Source organism: Pundamilia nyererei, unplaced genomic scaffold (genome assembly GCF_000239375.1).
Source record: "Pundamilia nyererei isolate P.nyererei 1_Seehausen unplaced genomic scaffold, PunNye1.0 scaffold00155, whole genome shotgun sequence".
NCBI lineage: Eukaryota > Metazoa > Chordata > Actinopteri > Cichliformes > Cichlidae > Pundamilia > Pundamilia nyererei.
Genome location: NW_005187556.1, coordinates 653,498 through 669,181, shown reverse-complemented (window position 1 = coordinate 669,181; position 15,684 = coordinate 653,498). Strand labels below are relative to the sequence as shown.

The following is a 15,684-nucleotide window of genomic DNA, read 5'->3' as shown; positions in this document are numbered from 1 at the left end:
CTCTCGGTATTCCCTCTGACTCCGTACCAGTGCTGAGAGCTCGTCGATTTTATTCGATAACGATCACACATTTCCCATTACGATAGACGGCAGACACGGTTTATACCTCTTCTGCGGGTCTGGCCAGTGAGCCGGCCGACATCAGGGCGATCAGCTGATCTCTGGAGTAAACAGTCCGTGTCGCGGTCCCGTTCCTTGATAAAGGTAATAGTTCCATGGCCACCAGAAGAACAAAAACTCTCTCAATCCACATGATTGAGTGAAAGATAATAAACAGATGAAAATACAAGTCAGAAAATAAAGAATACGTAAGAAAACAGAGCTAAACGAAGAGTAAAAGCAGGAGCAACTGTAACAGGCTGCATGCTGGTTGGCGCATGCGCACTGAATTTAGGTCAGCATCTCCCGGAGTCCTCTGTCGTGTCCTCCCTCATGCTGTGTGTTCCCTTGTGTGCCTCTCAGTGGCGTTTAGTTTTTATTTTCCCTGCCTAGTTTAGTTTTGTATCATTTCCTTGAGTCAGCAAATAAAGCTGCGTTTTGAGGTTATTCCCGTGTGTTGTGAGTCCTGCATTTTGGGTCCAAACTCCTGCCTGCCATACAGCGATTCATGACAGTACCAGCTGTCAAGCATGGAGGTGGTTGCATCATTATCTGGGGCTGTTTTGATATCAGTGGCTCGGCAAAGAGAATGGAATAATGATGAAATAGGACTACTTCTGCTTGCTTTAAGTTTAAATCAACGGCTAGACTAGACTTGGACAGAGCTGAATGTTCTAGGAAGACAGTGATCCCAAACACACATCTCAACTGGTTTTGGAATGGGTAAAATGGGCTAACCAAAACCTAGTCTCAACCCTATAGGACTAAGCTTTGAAGTTGGGTAAAGTACATGGTAGGAAACTCTATCAATTCTGCCAAGAAGTGTGCTCAAATAGTCGGAATTATGCCACAAGATTATAGATGGCTACCAAATACATTTAACCAAATCAAGTGGGGTGCATGTATATATCTGAAGCAATATGTATACCTTTACACCTGTGTGGATTAGAGAAAATCCTAAATAAATTCAAACTTTGTAACCAATCGTTGTTTTCTAAAGTGCTAAAAGTTATATGCTGTATTTCAAAAAGTCCAAAATTACCATGACATCCATGTCCATGGTGTCTATGTAAACATCTGACCACAGCTGTATATTTATTTCTTTGGTTTGCTAACTCCAATCAGTCTCATCTGTCATTCCTATTTTAACAATATACAAACAAAGCTTCGCTTGCTCCTCTCATTTCTCTCTTCCACGCTATATTTCATCATCTCCTAACTCTATATTTTAGTTGTAACAATACACTCCTCCATTCCTCTCATCTCCTGTCTCTTCGCCTCTTCAGCTTTCCTTCTCTTGCCTCTTTCTTCCCTTGGGGGATCAAACACCTTGCTCTCATAACAAAGGGGTGGTAATCCTCTCTATATATTTTTTTCTCTTACTTTCCATTTTACACTCTTCTTTTTAAATCCTTCTTCCTAATTGTCTTTTTCCTTCTCTCATGATTCTTCCCCTTTCTACTATCTTCCTCACTTCCCCTTTCCCCGTTTTCGTCCCTGCTGTATGGCACTCTTCACTGAACCTTAAACCTCTTATTTTTCTTGTCTTTTCCCCACATTCCCTTCATTTTAATCTTCTTTTTCTCCCCTTACCCTTTCTCTTCCAGATGAGATTGATATGTTGGAGCGTCTCTGGTTGTCGGGCATCTGCCACAATGATAAGATTGAGGTATGATGTTTTACAACTTTTCTCCATTAACCTGATGAATATATATCCTCTTCAGCTATTTCAAAATGAGCTTCGCGTCAGTCCTCTTCATCAAACACCAAACCAGGGAATCACTGGTGTTTATTTATTTATTGTTGTTTATTTATTCCTCTTGGCAGAAAAGTATGTATGACAAAAATGGCTAAAATCACAGGACTAACTCAATCTCTCATAACTACTAGATGTGACCTCCTAAAAAAGCAGGAACTTTACCTTATTCAAAAATAGTCATTTCAATATAGTCGCCATGCTCTGCTTTCAGTGCTTCTGCAATCTTTAGTTTGCTTCTGTTCTGATTATGTTCACATGCACATAAATGTGCACTGTCAAAATGGCTTCAACTTGAATTTAATCTGGGGAAACGGGACAGGAAAGTGGTTCAGTTAGTGAGCGAACATTGTGTTGATGTGGAAAGAAAAAATGTCTCCACTGCTCCTCTTGGTTTTACAAGGGTTGAGATCATTTATATGGGATTTTTTCCCTAACATGCCCCAAAATGTTCCTATTCTTATCCCAATCAGTGTGTGGTAGTGGGACCACATTATGTTCCCTCAGTTTACCCCTATTTCGTGCCACATGCTGAGCCCGCCTCTAGATATAGCCCATCACTCGTATTTCCTCCAGGTGGTACAGGGTCTGCATGGCTTTCTTTCATGCCTCATAATGAGAAAGCAGAACTCAGTGTGGGAAGTTTGACCCTAAGACATTAAGAATAAAACCATGTTGTGTTTATCTTTTGATGGGCAGATTTGTAGAACTTTTTAGCCCTCAGATGAGATATTGTTGTCACCCTACCGGGCGGACAGCATGGACATTCGGGAATGAGGCAACGGAGGAGTGTCAAATTGATAGGATAGGTGTATCTGCTAAAAAGCTTGAACAAGTTTGAATCACAGTGACCTAAACCCAAAGGTCAGAGGTCAAGTTTTCAAAAAGATCGTATAAATGCAATAACTCAAGAATGCTGCATTTAGGGATTTTCCAATTGATCGCATATAATCTCTAAAAACCTCTGGTGAGTTTGAATCTCAGTGACTTCAACTTCAAGGTCAAGATCAGAGATCGAGGTTTTTTAAAGATTTTGTGAATAACTTGAAAACAAGTTGACGTACTGTAGGATTTTGAAACCAACACTATAGGCGAGTCTACCAGGAGACTGAGGGGTAGCACTGGCTGTTGTCAGTATTTTTGGTTCTTGTTGGTAATAAATACACTTTCCTGTCCTCCCATAACCTTTCCCCTTTCTCTCCTTGTCTGTCAGGTGATGAGCAGTAAACTGGACATTGACAACATGGCGGGGGTCTTTTATATGCTGCTGGTGGCAATGGGCCTCAGCCTCTTGGTGTTTGCCTGGGAGCATCTGGTGTATTGGAAACTACGGCACTGTGTTAAGCGATCGGGCGGGATGGACTTTCTCCTGGCTCTCAGCAGGGTAAGAGGGAAGACTCATTCAGCTACAATAGTAATCAAACTGCTATCAGGCACATAAAAACTCTTGGATATTTAAATGTAAAATCATAGAAATTATGTAGAAGTAATAGAACATAGTCGGGATATTTTCTCTAAAGATACTAGTTATTGTGTAATTTCAATGAATACTTATCATTAATTGACAGATGTGTACCTTACATGCCCAATACAGAGCATTAATTAAAGTTTGATTGATACACTATGCAAAATAACACAGTACTGTGCAGAAGTCTTGAGTCACCCCTTATTGGAAATAAGTGCAGCAATTTATGCAAACATAACTGATAATGTAGTATACAAGTCAAAAACAGTTTTTGTAGCCTAACCACTGAAAATCTGTATTTATGATTACCCTCGTTTTTCAACACAGCCTGAACCCTTAAGCAAGCTTTTTCCCCCTTTCTCTGTTAAGATGACCCCACACTGTTTTAATATAAATTTTGAGGTCTGAGTTCTGGAGAGACCAAACTGTGACCAATGGTGTTCCATTGTGTGCTTTTCTATCCAAGTATGAATCATTGGAAGTGTGTTTGGAATCATTGTCATGCTTTCAAATGAAGCTGTTGTCAATCTGAGGGTTTCCAGATACTGTTGCATGGTGGATAGATATCTAATGGTACTTTTTTGGATTCACTGACAAGATCCAAAACCACTGACTGAAATGAAGCTCCAAACCATGACAGAGCCAGTCACTGTGTTTTACAGATGCCTGTAGACACTCACTGTTATACATCCTTAGGTCCCGTGTCAGTGTTAGCTGGATTATTTCTTGAGAAAATAACAGATTCAGTTTAGGCCTGTTACGTCTTTTGTCTTCTATTTGTCTAGATCAACAGTTTCAAAGAACATACAGCACATGATACGTCAAGTTTCAGCTGATAGTTCTTTACAAATCAACTTCTTGGTACAATAATACTATTTTATGCTAAACATAACACTGGCTCATGTTTGAATGATGTGCTTTTTTGTTTAAATGGTTTAGTGTTAAGTGAATAAAGCAAAAAAGAAGAAGATAAAACCCTTAATGAGTGAAAAGGCAGCCAATATTGAAAGTCTAGCATACTAAGGGTTGGCTCAAGACTTTCACACAGCAGGATTAAATCTTTCTTCACTCAGGGAACGATTTGCTTGTTGCACTGATAGTTATTCACTGTTGAACTTTTCCTAATTGGTCACTCTCACTCATCTCAAAGTTGAGAATAGTTTTTTAGGACCCGCCCCCCTTTGTGCTGTCAGTAATGTTTTTTCAACTGTAATTACCTGGATTCAGCTTAACTTTTAGGAGACTTTTTAGGAGACTGATGAAAATGTTCCACACTGCAGTGCAGGACGTACCAGAATATATTGTGGTAAACCATGTGTTTTTCATATTCTCAGACTGACTACTTATATTTGCTTTGGAGTCGATGCCAGCTGAAAAGATTTCAGTGAAGGACTTGCTCACTCTTTTGCTACTTTGAAATAATATGCATGAATTTAAAACCAAAGATGCCTAACGATGGTTTGGATAAGTATAGTTTATCCCGGCCAGATGTAAAGAAAATGCTCAAAAGTACCAGTAAGAAGTGAGAAATAAGCACATGAATGTTTTCATTCATTTTGAGCCACAGTGAAGCAGCTGATCTCACTGATTTGTGCACTCTCACATGAGAAGGGAGAACTAATCAGTGCAATTTGTTAAAAATTCACAAAAGTGTGCTCAAGGAGAACTGGTAAATGATTTCTGCAGGCCTTATGTTGTGACAGACTGAAAGGTGAAGACATATTTGCTAATCTACTGTTCTTTTTTGTTTTTTTGGCACAAACAACACAATGAATATCCATCAGTGCTTACAGCTTTGAGGTTCACTCAAAAGAGATAGAAGGTTAATAGACTGTTTTCAGACACAATCAAGATGTGGACTGTGCAGAATTGGATACCAATATCAGGACTTTTTTTCTTGCACTCAGCAGGGACAAGAGCAGACAGCCAAAAACGGGAACATCAGCAATCTTTATCCTTGGCATTGTTCCAGGGTTAACCGAAAGGTCCAGGGCAGAGTGATCACTTAGCTGTTGCACGTCTATTTTCTTTTACTGCCAGTACAGTTTTTGCAAGTTCAGCTTGGGGTCATGGAAATACTTTGTGCATATGTTGCAGTGAAAAACAGAAGAAAGAAGAAAGTGATGAGAGAAGAAATGACTAGAAAGATGAGAACTGGGAGTAAACAGGAGGTATCAAAAGGGATGAAAAGGGGATGGATGGTGTAGTGGGAGGGAGGAAGTGAGGAGAAGTGGAAAGGTAAGAGAGGGGAACTTTGAGATAAGAAAAGAGGAGACAGCTGGAGGTTTGGATGGTGGAGGTAGTGGAGCATAACAGGAGTTGGACGGGGATGCCGGAAGGAGGTGGAGGAGGAAAAGAAAACACAGGGACAGATAGGAGGAGGAATGACAGAGGTGAGGTGGAGGGGAGGGTGAGACTGTTGAAGTGCGAAGCAGGCTTCATCGAGCACTGCAGAGATATTTTTATTTGTCAGAAGATGCTGTGATGCCTGATGTGTACCTGTGGCTGTAACTGTAATACCACCATGTTGGAAGGAAAACAAAAGATTGATTTATTAGCTCCTCCTGTGACACAATGCAGCAGAAATGGCTAATTTACACAGATGGGAACACTAGGGTGTTTATTTCTGACATTTGGGATCCATCATACTGTATGAGTAGACTACTCAAGTGCCACTAGAGTCTGAGTCTACTAAGTATTGCTTTTCCACTGTATAGTACGCATTCTTCTACAATAGATTTAGTGACGCAAATGTAGATTTGTAGGTCTGTGATACAACAGAATAGAACTTATTTGGAAAGCGTCATAAAAGGAAGGTCGAGATTTGATCATTGCAGTCATGCATTGCACTGATTATGCACACCTGACTTTAAGGAATTTAACCTAAGTAAATTCAATGTTTAGCTTTTTTACGCTTTGATATAGTGAAATGTATCCATGTGGACTGTTTTAGTGATTTGCCTGATTTTGGTGAGATCTGCTGATGCGACATGTCTCCTTTGTGTTTAGTATAATGGAACTAAAAAGCCTCGGCCTTGTGGTACCAGAAAAAAATAATAATGAAAGGAAAAACTCAGCAGCACTGTTTCTTTCCAGAAGTCATGACTCAGACACAAAAACACCCACAAATCTTCTTGTTGCAGATTTTGTAGGAACTATTTTCTTCTTCGTCTCCATCCACCAGCCAAAGTAAGTGTGCAGGTAGCTAGCAGTTGAGCTAAGCTTAAGGGGACCCCAGTAATAAAGGAGTATAATCTGGCAGAAAGAAATACTTTAGATTAAATGTTTTTTTATAAACTAGAGGGAAAAGACTGTTCCTTTATTGTGCACGTACCACACACACATTAACTGTGGTTAAGTGTACTGCCTGGAGGGATCATTTAGGAGGCATGACACATAATGATCCAACTGCTTACTGAATTCAGCAGATAATTGTCTCACATAGACACAGTCATATATTACATGGAATTTGTACTGGGGATATGGAAGGGTAAAGATGCTTCTGTATCTGTTTTAAGTGATTCCTGACATTTTTATTCTCTCTGTTACTCTGTTAGCTATGTCAGGTAATATGTGTGTACAAGTGCATCTGTTGGTTCTGTGTGTAATGATACAAGAACCAAGTGTGATTTTCTGTATGCACTTATATTTGTTTTTACCATCTTGGTGAAAATCTATTGTGTTCTTTGCAATCTTTGATATCCATGCACGTATTCCCTGTTGGGCTTGCTGTCAGATCCTTTGGAGTGCACGTTAACCTTCATTCATACATTCAGAACGTTTCAGGATTTTAGAAAACTCTAGTCTCTAGATCTCTAGACCTTAAGAATAAAAATATCACTTAGATGTAGAAGGCCCAGTTAGCTTCTACCTCCTGTGCTATATCCAATGCTTGCTGCAAAGTCTTTGCAGCTGGCCTGCTTTAACCCAGTCAGAGACTCCCAAGTTTCAATTTCACAGTGTACTGCGCCCCATGCTCTGGGGACTGCGATAGCACTTCTGCCACCAGGTTTGCTGATTCATGGGTCCAGAAGGGCCATTATTACAGTCCCTCCATCAGATCTGGGTTCGGGTGAGGAGCGGAGATTCACAGGAAGTTCCACACATTTTATCATTGAGATCTGGCAGATATTGATAGATCATATAAATCATTCTCACATGTGAGGAATAATGGAGTTGTTTTTTTTTTCCTTTCTTTCTTTGATTTACATAGCTATTTAGTAGTGCTAATGGATTACCATCTGTCTACAGTAAGCTGTAACAACACAAAGGCAGGAGAGAAAGAGCATCCAGACACAGCAGAGATGGAGTTGCTCACCTAAGACAAAGTTAGAATTGATTACTCCTGTTTGGGATTTAGAATTGCAAAAGTTTTAAAATGTTTAAAAATGTTATGATGCGCCAATAATTTACCCATCAGTCTGACTCACCCGTGTCATGTGTTATTCATAAGTTTTGCTGAAAGGTTGCTGAAGAGATGGAAAATACTTGACTGGTGATTTTAAAGTGCTCTCTCCAGTTTGGAGTAGTTCATTAAAACCAAGTAAGAACAATCTTTATTCTTTTTTTCTGCTCAAATGACAGAAAATAACAACAGCAGTACATTTGAAAGTGAACCTTTCTGCCCTGATATTTTCTAGCCAGAATGGAAGGTAGTCCAAAATATTTAATATGAGAAAAAAATATCAAGATTTAATTTTATATCCATGTTTAAGTATAAGTACCAAAAAAATCTTTCTTTTTTGTTTTCTGGACAGTTATTTTTACAATAACATGGCAGAAAAATTGAAATCTACACAAAGTTTTAGAAGCAGAATTGTTTTTGTTGCCACGAAATCTCCTCTAGTTAAGATCAAAGAAAATATTTTAATCTTAATTTGTGCATTGGGAAAATAAGCAGTGTGAACACATGAAGCTTGTGTTTAGTTTCAGTTAAGTAACCAAACTGGCAGCTGGAAAGAAGAGCGGTTCAGTTAAATGAAGCTTCAGGCACCATTTGTTTTATTGCTCAGTGACAAAATAGTTTTTGTTGCTTCTGCTTTCCCCTTTGTTTTGACTCCTCTCCAGAAGCTGGATACTACTTGCACATAGCGCTCTCTTCAATTGATTTTCACAGTGCTTTTGGAGAAAACATAGTCCTGTTCCAACTGAGTGACACTTTGTTTGCTGAAAGCTTTGTTTGGTTTCATAGTGGGAAAATTGACAATCCCAGAAGCCTGGTAAACTCAGTCCAAAGTTGTGTTTGTTTTTTTTCCCCAAAACTCATTAATATTTAATGGGCAGTACTCTTTGACTACTCTCTTCAGATGAGATATGACCGCGCAGAAAACAATAGGTAGTTGGAAACCACCTACAGCAAATTCCCACCATTCTGAGAGAAAGGAAAATTTGTTATTTACAGAATAGAATCCATTTATTTTGAACCTGCTAAACTACGGAGTCTGTGTTCTCAGTCTGAATAATATTCTGGTAAAAAGTTACAATGCAGGCAATTTTAACTCATGCTCTGTGAGGTATCTGTAGCAGCTGCCTGAAAGAGACTTTCTTTATAACACTATGCAGTATCTCATTAACACTATTATTCTATTTTTATGGTCTGTAACGATACATTTACCATCAACAGAAGTGTGTTTATAAAAATGCGTCTCTCACACTTGTCGAATGTACAAAAACACATTGTTTAGTGTCAGTTGAAAATGGGTTGAAGAATGGATCTTGCTTTTTAGAATGCTAGTAAAGGTTGAACTCATGGTCCTGCTGTACTGTATTTCATCCATACACAGTCTTCTGTGGATAGCTTTCACATGGTTTGTAAAGATATCAGATCAAAGCTGCTCTGTGGGTTTCCTTTTCAAAATTGGGGATGTCAGGCTCTCTGTGTCTCTCTGTCTCTGACACATAGACACACAGTTCTTTCTTATCATACTTGACAGCCTGCTGGTCTAATTACAATCTCTCTGTTATCTCTCCACCCAGGGGATGTACAGTTGCTGCCAGTTTGAGGATGAGACAACACCGGGAGGGAGCAAAAGCTCTTTGCCCCAGTACCACACCGTGACCAACATGCCTAGTGCACCCCAACAACACCTTGTTACAGCCACAGTAAACAACACAACTGCCATTGCCATGGTGCAGCAGCAACAACCGCAGAAGCACCACCAACAGCAACCAGGGCAGACCTATACCACTATGTTGCCTGGGTCTCCGCCAACTGCTGGACACTCAGCAATGGCTCTTGGTCCCTCAACTAGTCCCTTACTAGAGGGCCCCATGCCTTGCTCCACTTTCTTGCCTCGACATGACCGCAGACTGGCTGTGGTTGATCGCTGGAACAGGCCAAAGCCAGAAAAGGTTGTGAGCACAGGCAGTTCTGGAGGCGTTGGTGTTGGAGGGATAGCTGGTGGGATCACTGAACTACAGGCCCAGCAGCAGTATCAACAAAACCTTGGGCAGCACTGGAGTCTGCAAGGAGGAGTTGCAGGTGGAGCAGTGGGAGTAGGTGACACAGGGCTAGATGAATATAAGCGCTACTATGGTCCTATTGATCCAGAGGGGCTAGGATCTAACTCGGACCAACAGGCAGGGGGCCCCCAGCAGACTCCCAAAGCCAATTCTCGAGGCCCCAAGGCCTCAGGTATGCCAAGGCTACCTCCTAAAGGCTCCCAACAAGGCCCGGGGCACCTAATCTCCAAGCCTCCTCCACCAATCCCATCTTCTCCACGAAGGCCTCCCTTCTGGCGACGAGGCAGCTTAGCTCAGACAAGAAGAAAAAGCTCAGGAGGTCCCCTGTATGAGAACATCCTCCCTCTGGGGAGGCGAGGAGGTGGGCGATATGGAGCAAGTGATGGAGGTGGAAGAAGAGGACGTCGTCCCCCTCCACCTCCACCTCTTCCTGCCCCTCTTTCTTCTCCAACACACACCCCTACCACTCCCTCGTCCCCATGCCATTTCTACTCGTCTTGTTCCAGTGCCTCGTCTTCTTCCTCTTCTTCCACATCATCCTCATCCTCTTCTTCATCCTCAGTGTCACTTTCTCGTTCAAACTCACCTTCTTCTTGCTCAAGTGACAGCTCCTACAACTCCTCGCTTAGTTTTCGGTATCGAGCAGGTGATCGGGATTTTATCGTAGCTGATGAATATGACTCAGATCTCCTTACAGAGGAGTCCAGCCTCCTTCTTGGGAGGAAGAAAATTCGATCACGCCGAATGTCATCGCGCTCACTGCCGTGCAGCCCGCCACCTCCACCAGTACCACCACGCAAACCACGGCCCCAAAGAGATTATGGTAGAGAGAGGACTGGCAGCCAACTGGCCCAGTTACAGGAGTGGTGGGCATCATGGGGTGACAGAGACCGAGGGAGAAGTGGAGCAACAAGCCGAGGAGAAGGAGGAGTGGGTAGAGAGGAGAAGAGACACCACAAAGAGAGGGAGCGTGAAAAAAAGAGAAGGAAGAAAGGTCGAAAGAAAAAGAAGAGGGAGGAGAGAGAGAGAGAAAGGGAGCGAAAGAGGCGCAAAGCAAAGAAAAAGAGGAAGAAAGATGATAAGATGAGGAAGAGAGACCGGAAAAGGTCAGAGCAGGAAGGAGGGGATCCTGAAAAAAGAGAGGAACTCAAATCAGGAACACCAGACTTCCCATCTTACCCAGCACTGAGGCGAGAGTCCTTTCGGAAAAAAAGTGAGAGCTCAGTGAGAAGTTACGGATGGAACATCCCAGGTGAAGATGAGCGAAAAGAAAGAGAAGAGAAAACCAGGGATGATGGGGAAGACAGCAGAGGAAAGGAAAGACACCACCGGCGAAGAAACAGCAAGCACTATCAGAGCTCGAGCAGCAAGCCTTCTACATCAGTCAAGTTCTGGGGAGGGGGCAACCCATCCTCTGATGCCATTCCATCTGCCTTCCTGCCCTTGTTGCCTGCCTCTTCTAAAAGGAGGAAGAGTAAAAGTTCAGACAGGGATGCTCTAGGAGTAGAAGGAGAGAGGAGGCCATTGTTGGGACGGAATGAAAGAGTGGAGGTGCACTCCAAGGAGGGGCTGTCCTTCCATGAGTGGGAATCTGAAGTGGATGATGAAGAAGAAGATTCGGAGCGTGACAGGAGGAAAACAGAGCATGTGAAGAGGCGTGGAGGAGGAAGGACAATGTCTGATGATGAGCGTGAACGTGATAAGGTAGTCGGGATATATTCTGATGATGACGGTTCTTCAGGGGAGTTTGGGAAATTTGAGAGGTACTGGGAAGATCACGAAGGTAGAGCAGTGGGAGGGATTGGAGGGGGAGGTTGGTTTTTCAGTACCTATCCTTCCCGGGAAAAAGCTGGCAGCATCAACAGCAGAGATGACCTGTTCCTGGAGCGAGGAGAGAGGTGGGGAACAGCGGAGAGTGGCTGGGGATCAGGGGGAGGTGGAGGTGGGGGAGGAGAGCGAGGGTGGGGATCAGGTTCGCACTGGCCCCCACCTCCTCTCACGCCACCTCCTCCTCGACGATACTGGTCAGTGGACAAGCTCCACATACAGGATGAGAAGAGGAGTAAGCGCAAATCAAAGGATAAGGGAAGAGGGCACGCTGCTTGTTCCTCCTGTCACTCCCCGAGACACCACCCACACTCCCATTCCTCCAAATGGGCTCGCGTAACTTCACGAAGCCAGGAAGAGCTTTACCACCACTGCCAGAGCTTTAGTGGTCCCATGAAGTCGAAACATGACTCTTCATCTTCGTCCAAACCCGATCGGTCACAGAATCCATCAAAATCTGGCAGCCAGTCAAACCTCAGTATCCAGCAGCGCACACAGAGAACAGACAGGGATCGAGATCGAGGAAGACAGGCTTCCCCTCCTCCAACACTTATCCCTAACATGCCACCTCCGCTCCCTGCCCTTCCAGCTCCACCCTCCTCATCTCTTTCTATACATGTTCCTCCACCTACTCCTTCCTCTTCTGTATCTTCTCCTTCTGTGGTCTCATCAACACCAGGGGCACCCCAAGCCTCGTCCATGGCTTCGGCAAGTGCCAAACTGCAGTACCAGAGATTGCGCTCTGTACCCCAGCCCCAGAGATTTCCTCAGTCCCCTCATTTACCCCTCAAAACCAAGAGCCTTTGCTCCCGAAGGGGCTCTGCCCATTTCTCCAGTGTGGAGAGTGAGGTCTGAAGTTCAACAAGGTATCAAAAGTCATAAGAGAGAGCCCTTCGAGGCTAAAGCAGTTGAACTGGATTTGAATCTGCCCAGCAGCAAACATGCTGCCAAGCCAAGTCAGTACAGCATACGCACTGAGCCCTTTCCTAAAGTTCTGCACAAATAAACAAACCAGAAAGCCAAACAAACCCAATGGGGTAGGTCAAAGGAAAACATGAGCAATCTCTTGTTACTTCCTTTTATTCCTCTCAGTATGTGAAAGACTACAACCACAGTAACAACTTGCATTCTGAAGTAAGTTAACCAAGACACCGAAAGCAAATCAAACATCAAAAGTGGTACAAACGAAGGAGAATCCTTTGCTCTAGAAAGTAAAGGGCTTTGGATGTTGAAGCAGAGCAGTAGTTTGTATTCATAGGATTCTTAATGCTTACTGAGGGCTCAGGAACTTTGTAGTACTGTATACCTGCTGCTCTCAGAAGCCTTTAAAACAGAACACTTTCTTGCTTTTTGTTTTTGTGTTGTTTTTTTTCTTACACAAATCGCTTATCCCTTATTTCCCTATTTTTCGTTGTCCTTAACAAACTGTTTACACCCCCGCAGAACTGTGACGCCCGTTTGAGGCACCTTTGTTGTGTATGATCAATACCTTCTTGCTTAGAAGAAGAGGAGGGTGGTAACCACCTTGTCTTTTCCGGTGTCCGCTGTTTTTCTTTAGTTTACACCACTGCCCCCTTTCCCCAATGTATTCTATCCCCTTTATTTTTATTGTTTTGTTCTATTCTTTCAATGTGTTTTCCAATTCCTTTCCCGCCTTATTCACATGTCTACCTTGTCATCTCTCCTGTCATCTCCTCTCCTGTCCTCCCCTCTTGGCTCTTCTCCTTGATGTGATTATTCTGTGTGTCTGTGCTTTTCTGTGTTTGTATTTTTGACAACAGGGTAAGTCAACTGTGACTGATATTCTACTGGCTTAATGAAAAGCTGAGTGCCAAACTTAAGTAGAGCTCAACATCAATCTGTACAACGTTAGCAGCTGTGTTTCCTTTTATCTTGCGGAGTATTCCATCATCTCCAAAATATGCACACATGCTAACACTCACACACACACACATACACGGACGCACACACACTCACATAAAGCTACATCCAATGACATGTGCAGCCTAAAAAGTCACTTCATCCAATCCTGGTTTTGAGCAATATCTTGTTCACCCTCTGTTCATGTCACAGCTTTATTCTTTAAAAAACCTTTACTTCTGTGTTGTAGTTGTTGTTGTTATTGATGGTGTTCTATATATCAAGACACGTATTAAATCAAATACAATGTAAGCACTGTGCCATACTACTCAAGCTTGGGTGCAAATGAAACATTCTCTCAACTACCTAACTGCGACAATGGAGTGTCTGTTTCCTCCCTGTATTCGACTGAATGTAAAGTCAGCCTCTAAACAAGTGTGCTGCAACAACAATTAAGACACTTTAAGAAGGAAATTGTAGCATCTCTGACAGTTTAGTGACAGAGCTCAGTTCCTGCTGACATAAACAACGCTGTACTAACCTGGTAAGGTAAGCTACTGAAAAAGCGAAGCTGCAATGGGTTATGGGTTAGAAATTACTTGATTTTTGTTTGCTTGTGTTAAACTTAGCAATCCAGGTTTTGCGTGGCATGATGGATCAGTCTAATACTTTACATGGGGCTACACGGATTGTTAGGCAAAGATGCAGGGAAATAAATACTTATAGCCTTATGCTAATTGCTCCTGCCATATGTTTTGTGTAAATTATGAAGTTTTAGTCAACATGTGTGGACAGGACAGTCAGGCAAGGATTCTATTGGAGCAAAATTAGACCTTGTACGAGTGCCGTTTTGATGTCAAAGAGATTATGGCTGTGTTGTTATGATAGCGGGGTTTGAGAAAGTGTTGGGTTTGAGTGTATAGAAGACACAGTAGAACCTCCTGTGATATTGTTTTTTTTGTTTGTTTTTAAGTATTTCTCACCTTGTAAATGTGTAACCAAGAGCTATAGCTTTTTATTCCATTACCGAGCTGACACCAGCAGTTACACTCCGATGTCAAGCACTTAGCAAGAGTAGTCTGTTAGAACCATCAACATTAGAATTCAGCATCAGGACACTGGACATCAGCGGAGTACAATTAAATAGGCAAGACCCGCCGGCACAATGCTGTTTGTGTTTTCATTTGGTCAAGGTGACTGAGCCAGCTTTCCCATACGTCTGGTCAGCTCATGTCGTTTGCCTCTAACTGCATCTGAGCCATAATTTACTTCAGCTGAAGAAAACAAAAAAAGAACTTATGTTTTTAACATGAACTTGCTGTGTAGAGTTTGTCTGACTTTCTTTTAACTAAAAATCTAGATATATATATTATATATATATATATATATATTTGTGGCGGTGGGTAGCGTTAGATAAAATTGTTGTTTAGCATCTTGATATTTGGGGATATTGTTTCTCATTTCCACTTCATTATAATAAAAAAAAGTATATAATTACTTTGTGTTAATAATCTTCACAGACCACAGGGAAGTTCCTTACACCAGATTATAGATTTCCATTCTTCAAACGTGAGACTGTATTACATCAAGTTATAGAGTTCAGTACTTATTACAATCAGCAGCAACAACATAACTGAAGTGAAAGCTGGAAAAGCATGAAGTGTAATATGTTTCTGTGCATTCACATCGCAAGCAATTCATGTTTGTTGCCAAAAATCACACTCAATACTTTAATCTTGTTTGGCGAGCACGCTTTCACTCCCAGCTCGTTTGATCAGAACTCTTTGAATGCATCATACTTGAATGCCCTGGCTATCCTTTAGCACAGGGGTGTCCAACTCCATTCCTGTCCTGCAGCTTTTAGACGCACCCTTGTTCCGACACAACTGAATCAAATGAAAGGCTTGTTATCAGGCCTTTGCCAAATGTGATGGCTGAAGAGGTAATCCATCCATTTGATTCAGCTGTGTTGGAGCAGGGATGCATCTAAAAGCTGCAGGACAGTAGCTCTCGAAGACTGGAGTTGGACACCCCTGCTTTAGCGTAACTGTTCAGCCTGCAGGGTTAGCTTTGTCATCATGCATGCATATTTTGATCCAAACCACGATCTGTTCCCAAAAGCCAAATGATTTTTGTGCCTAAATGATGAATGACAAACCAAAAACCAGTCAGTTAAAAAATAAAATTAGTTCACAAAACTCTAACACTGTATATG

General features: G+C 42.2%; 1 protein-coding gene across 1 annotated transcript in view; it reads left to right on the top strand.

The window, feature by feature from the left end:
* The window catches only part of grin2da (glutamate receptor, ionotropic, N-methyl D-aspartate 2D, a), a 246,033-nt gene extending 230,690 nt beyond the window's left edge, over positions 1–15,343 (top strand). Inside the window, exons 17-19 of the mRNA XM_005745193.1 lie at positions 1,707–1,768; positions 3,069–3,239; positions 9,297–15,343. Coding sequence (XP_005745250.1) covers positions 1,707–1,768; positions 3,069–3,239; positions 9,297–12,464 — 3,401 coding nt within the window. The 3' untranslated portion in view covers positions 12,465–15,343. The remainder of the gene's footprint in view (positions 1–1,706; positions 1,769–3,068; positions 3,240–9,296) is intronic.
* The last annotated feature ends 341 nt before the right edge of the window (positions 15,344–15,684 follow it).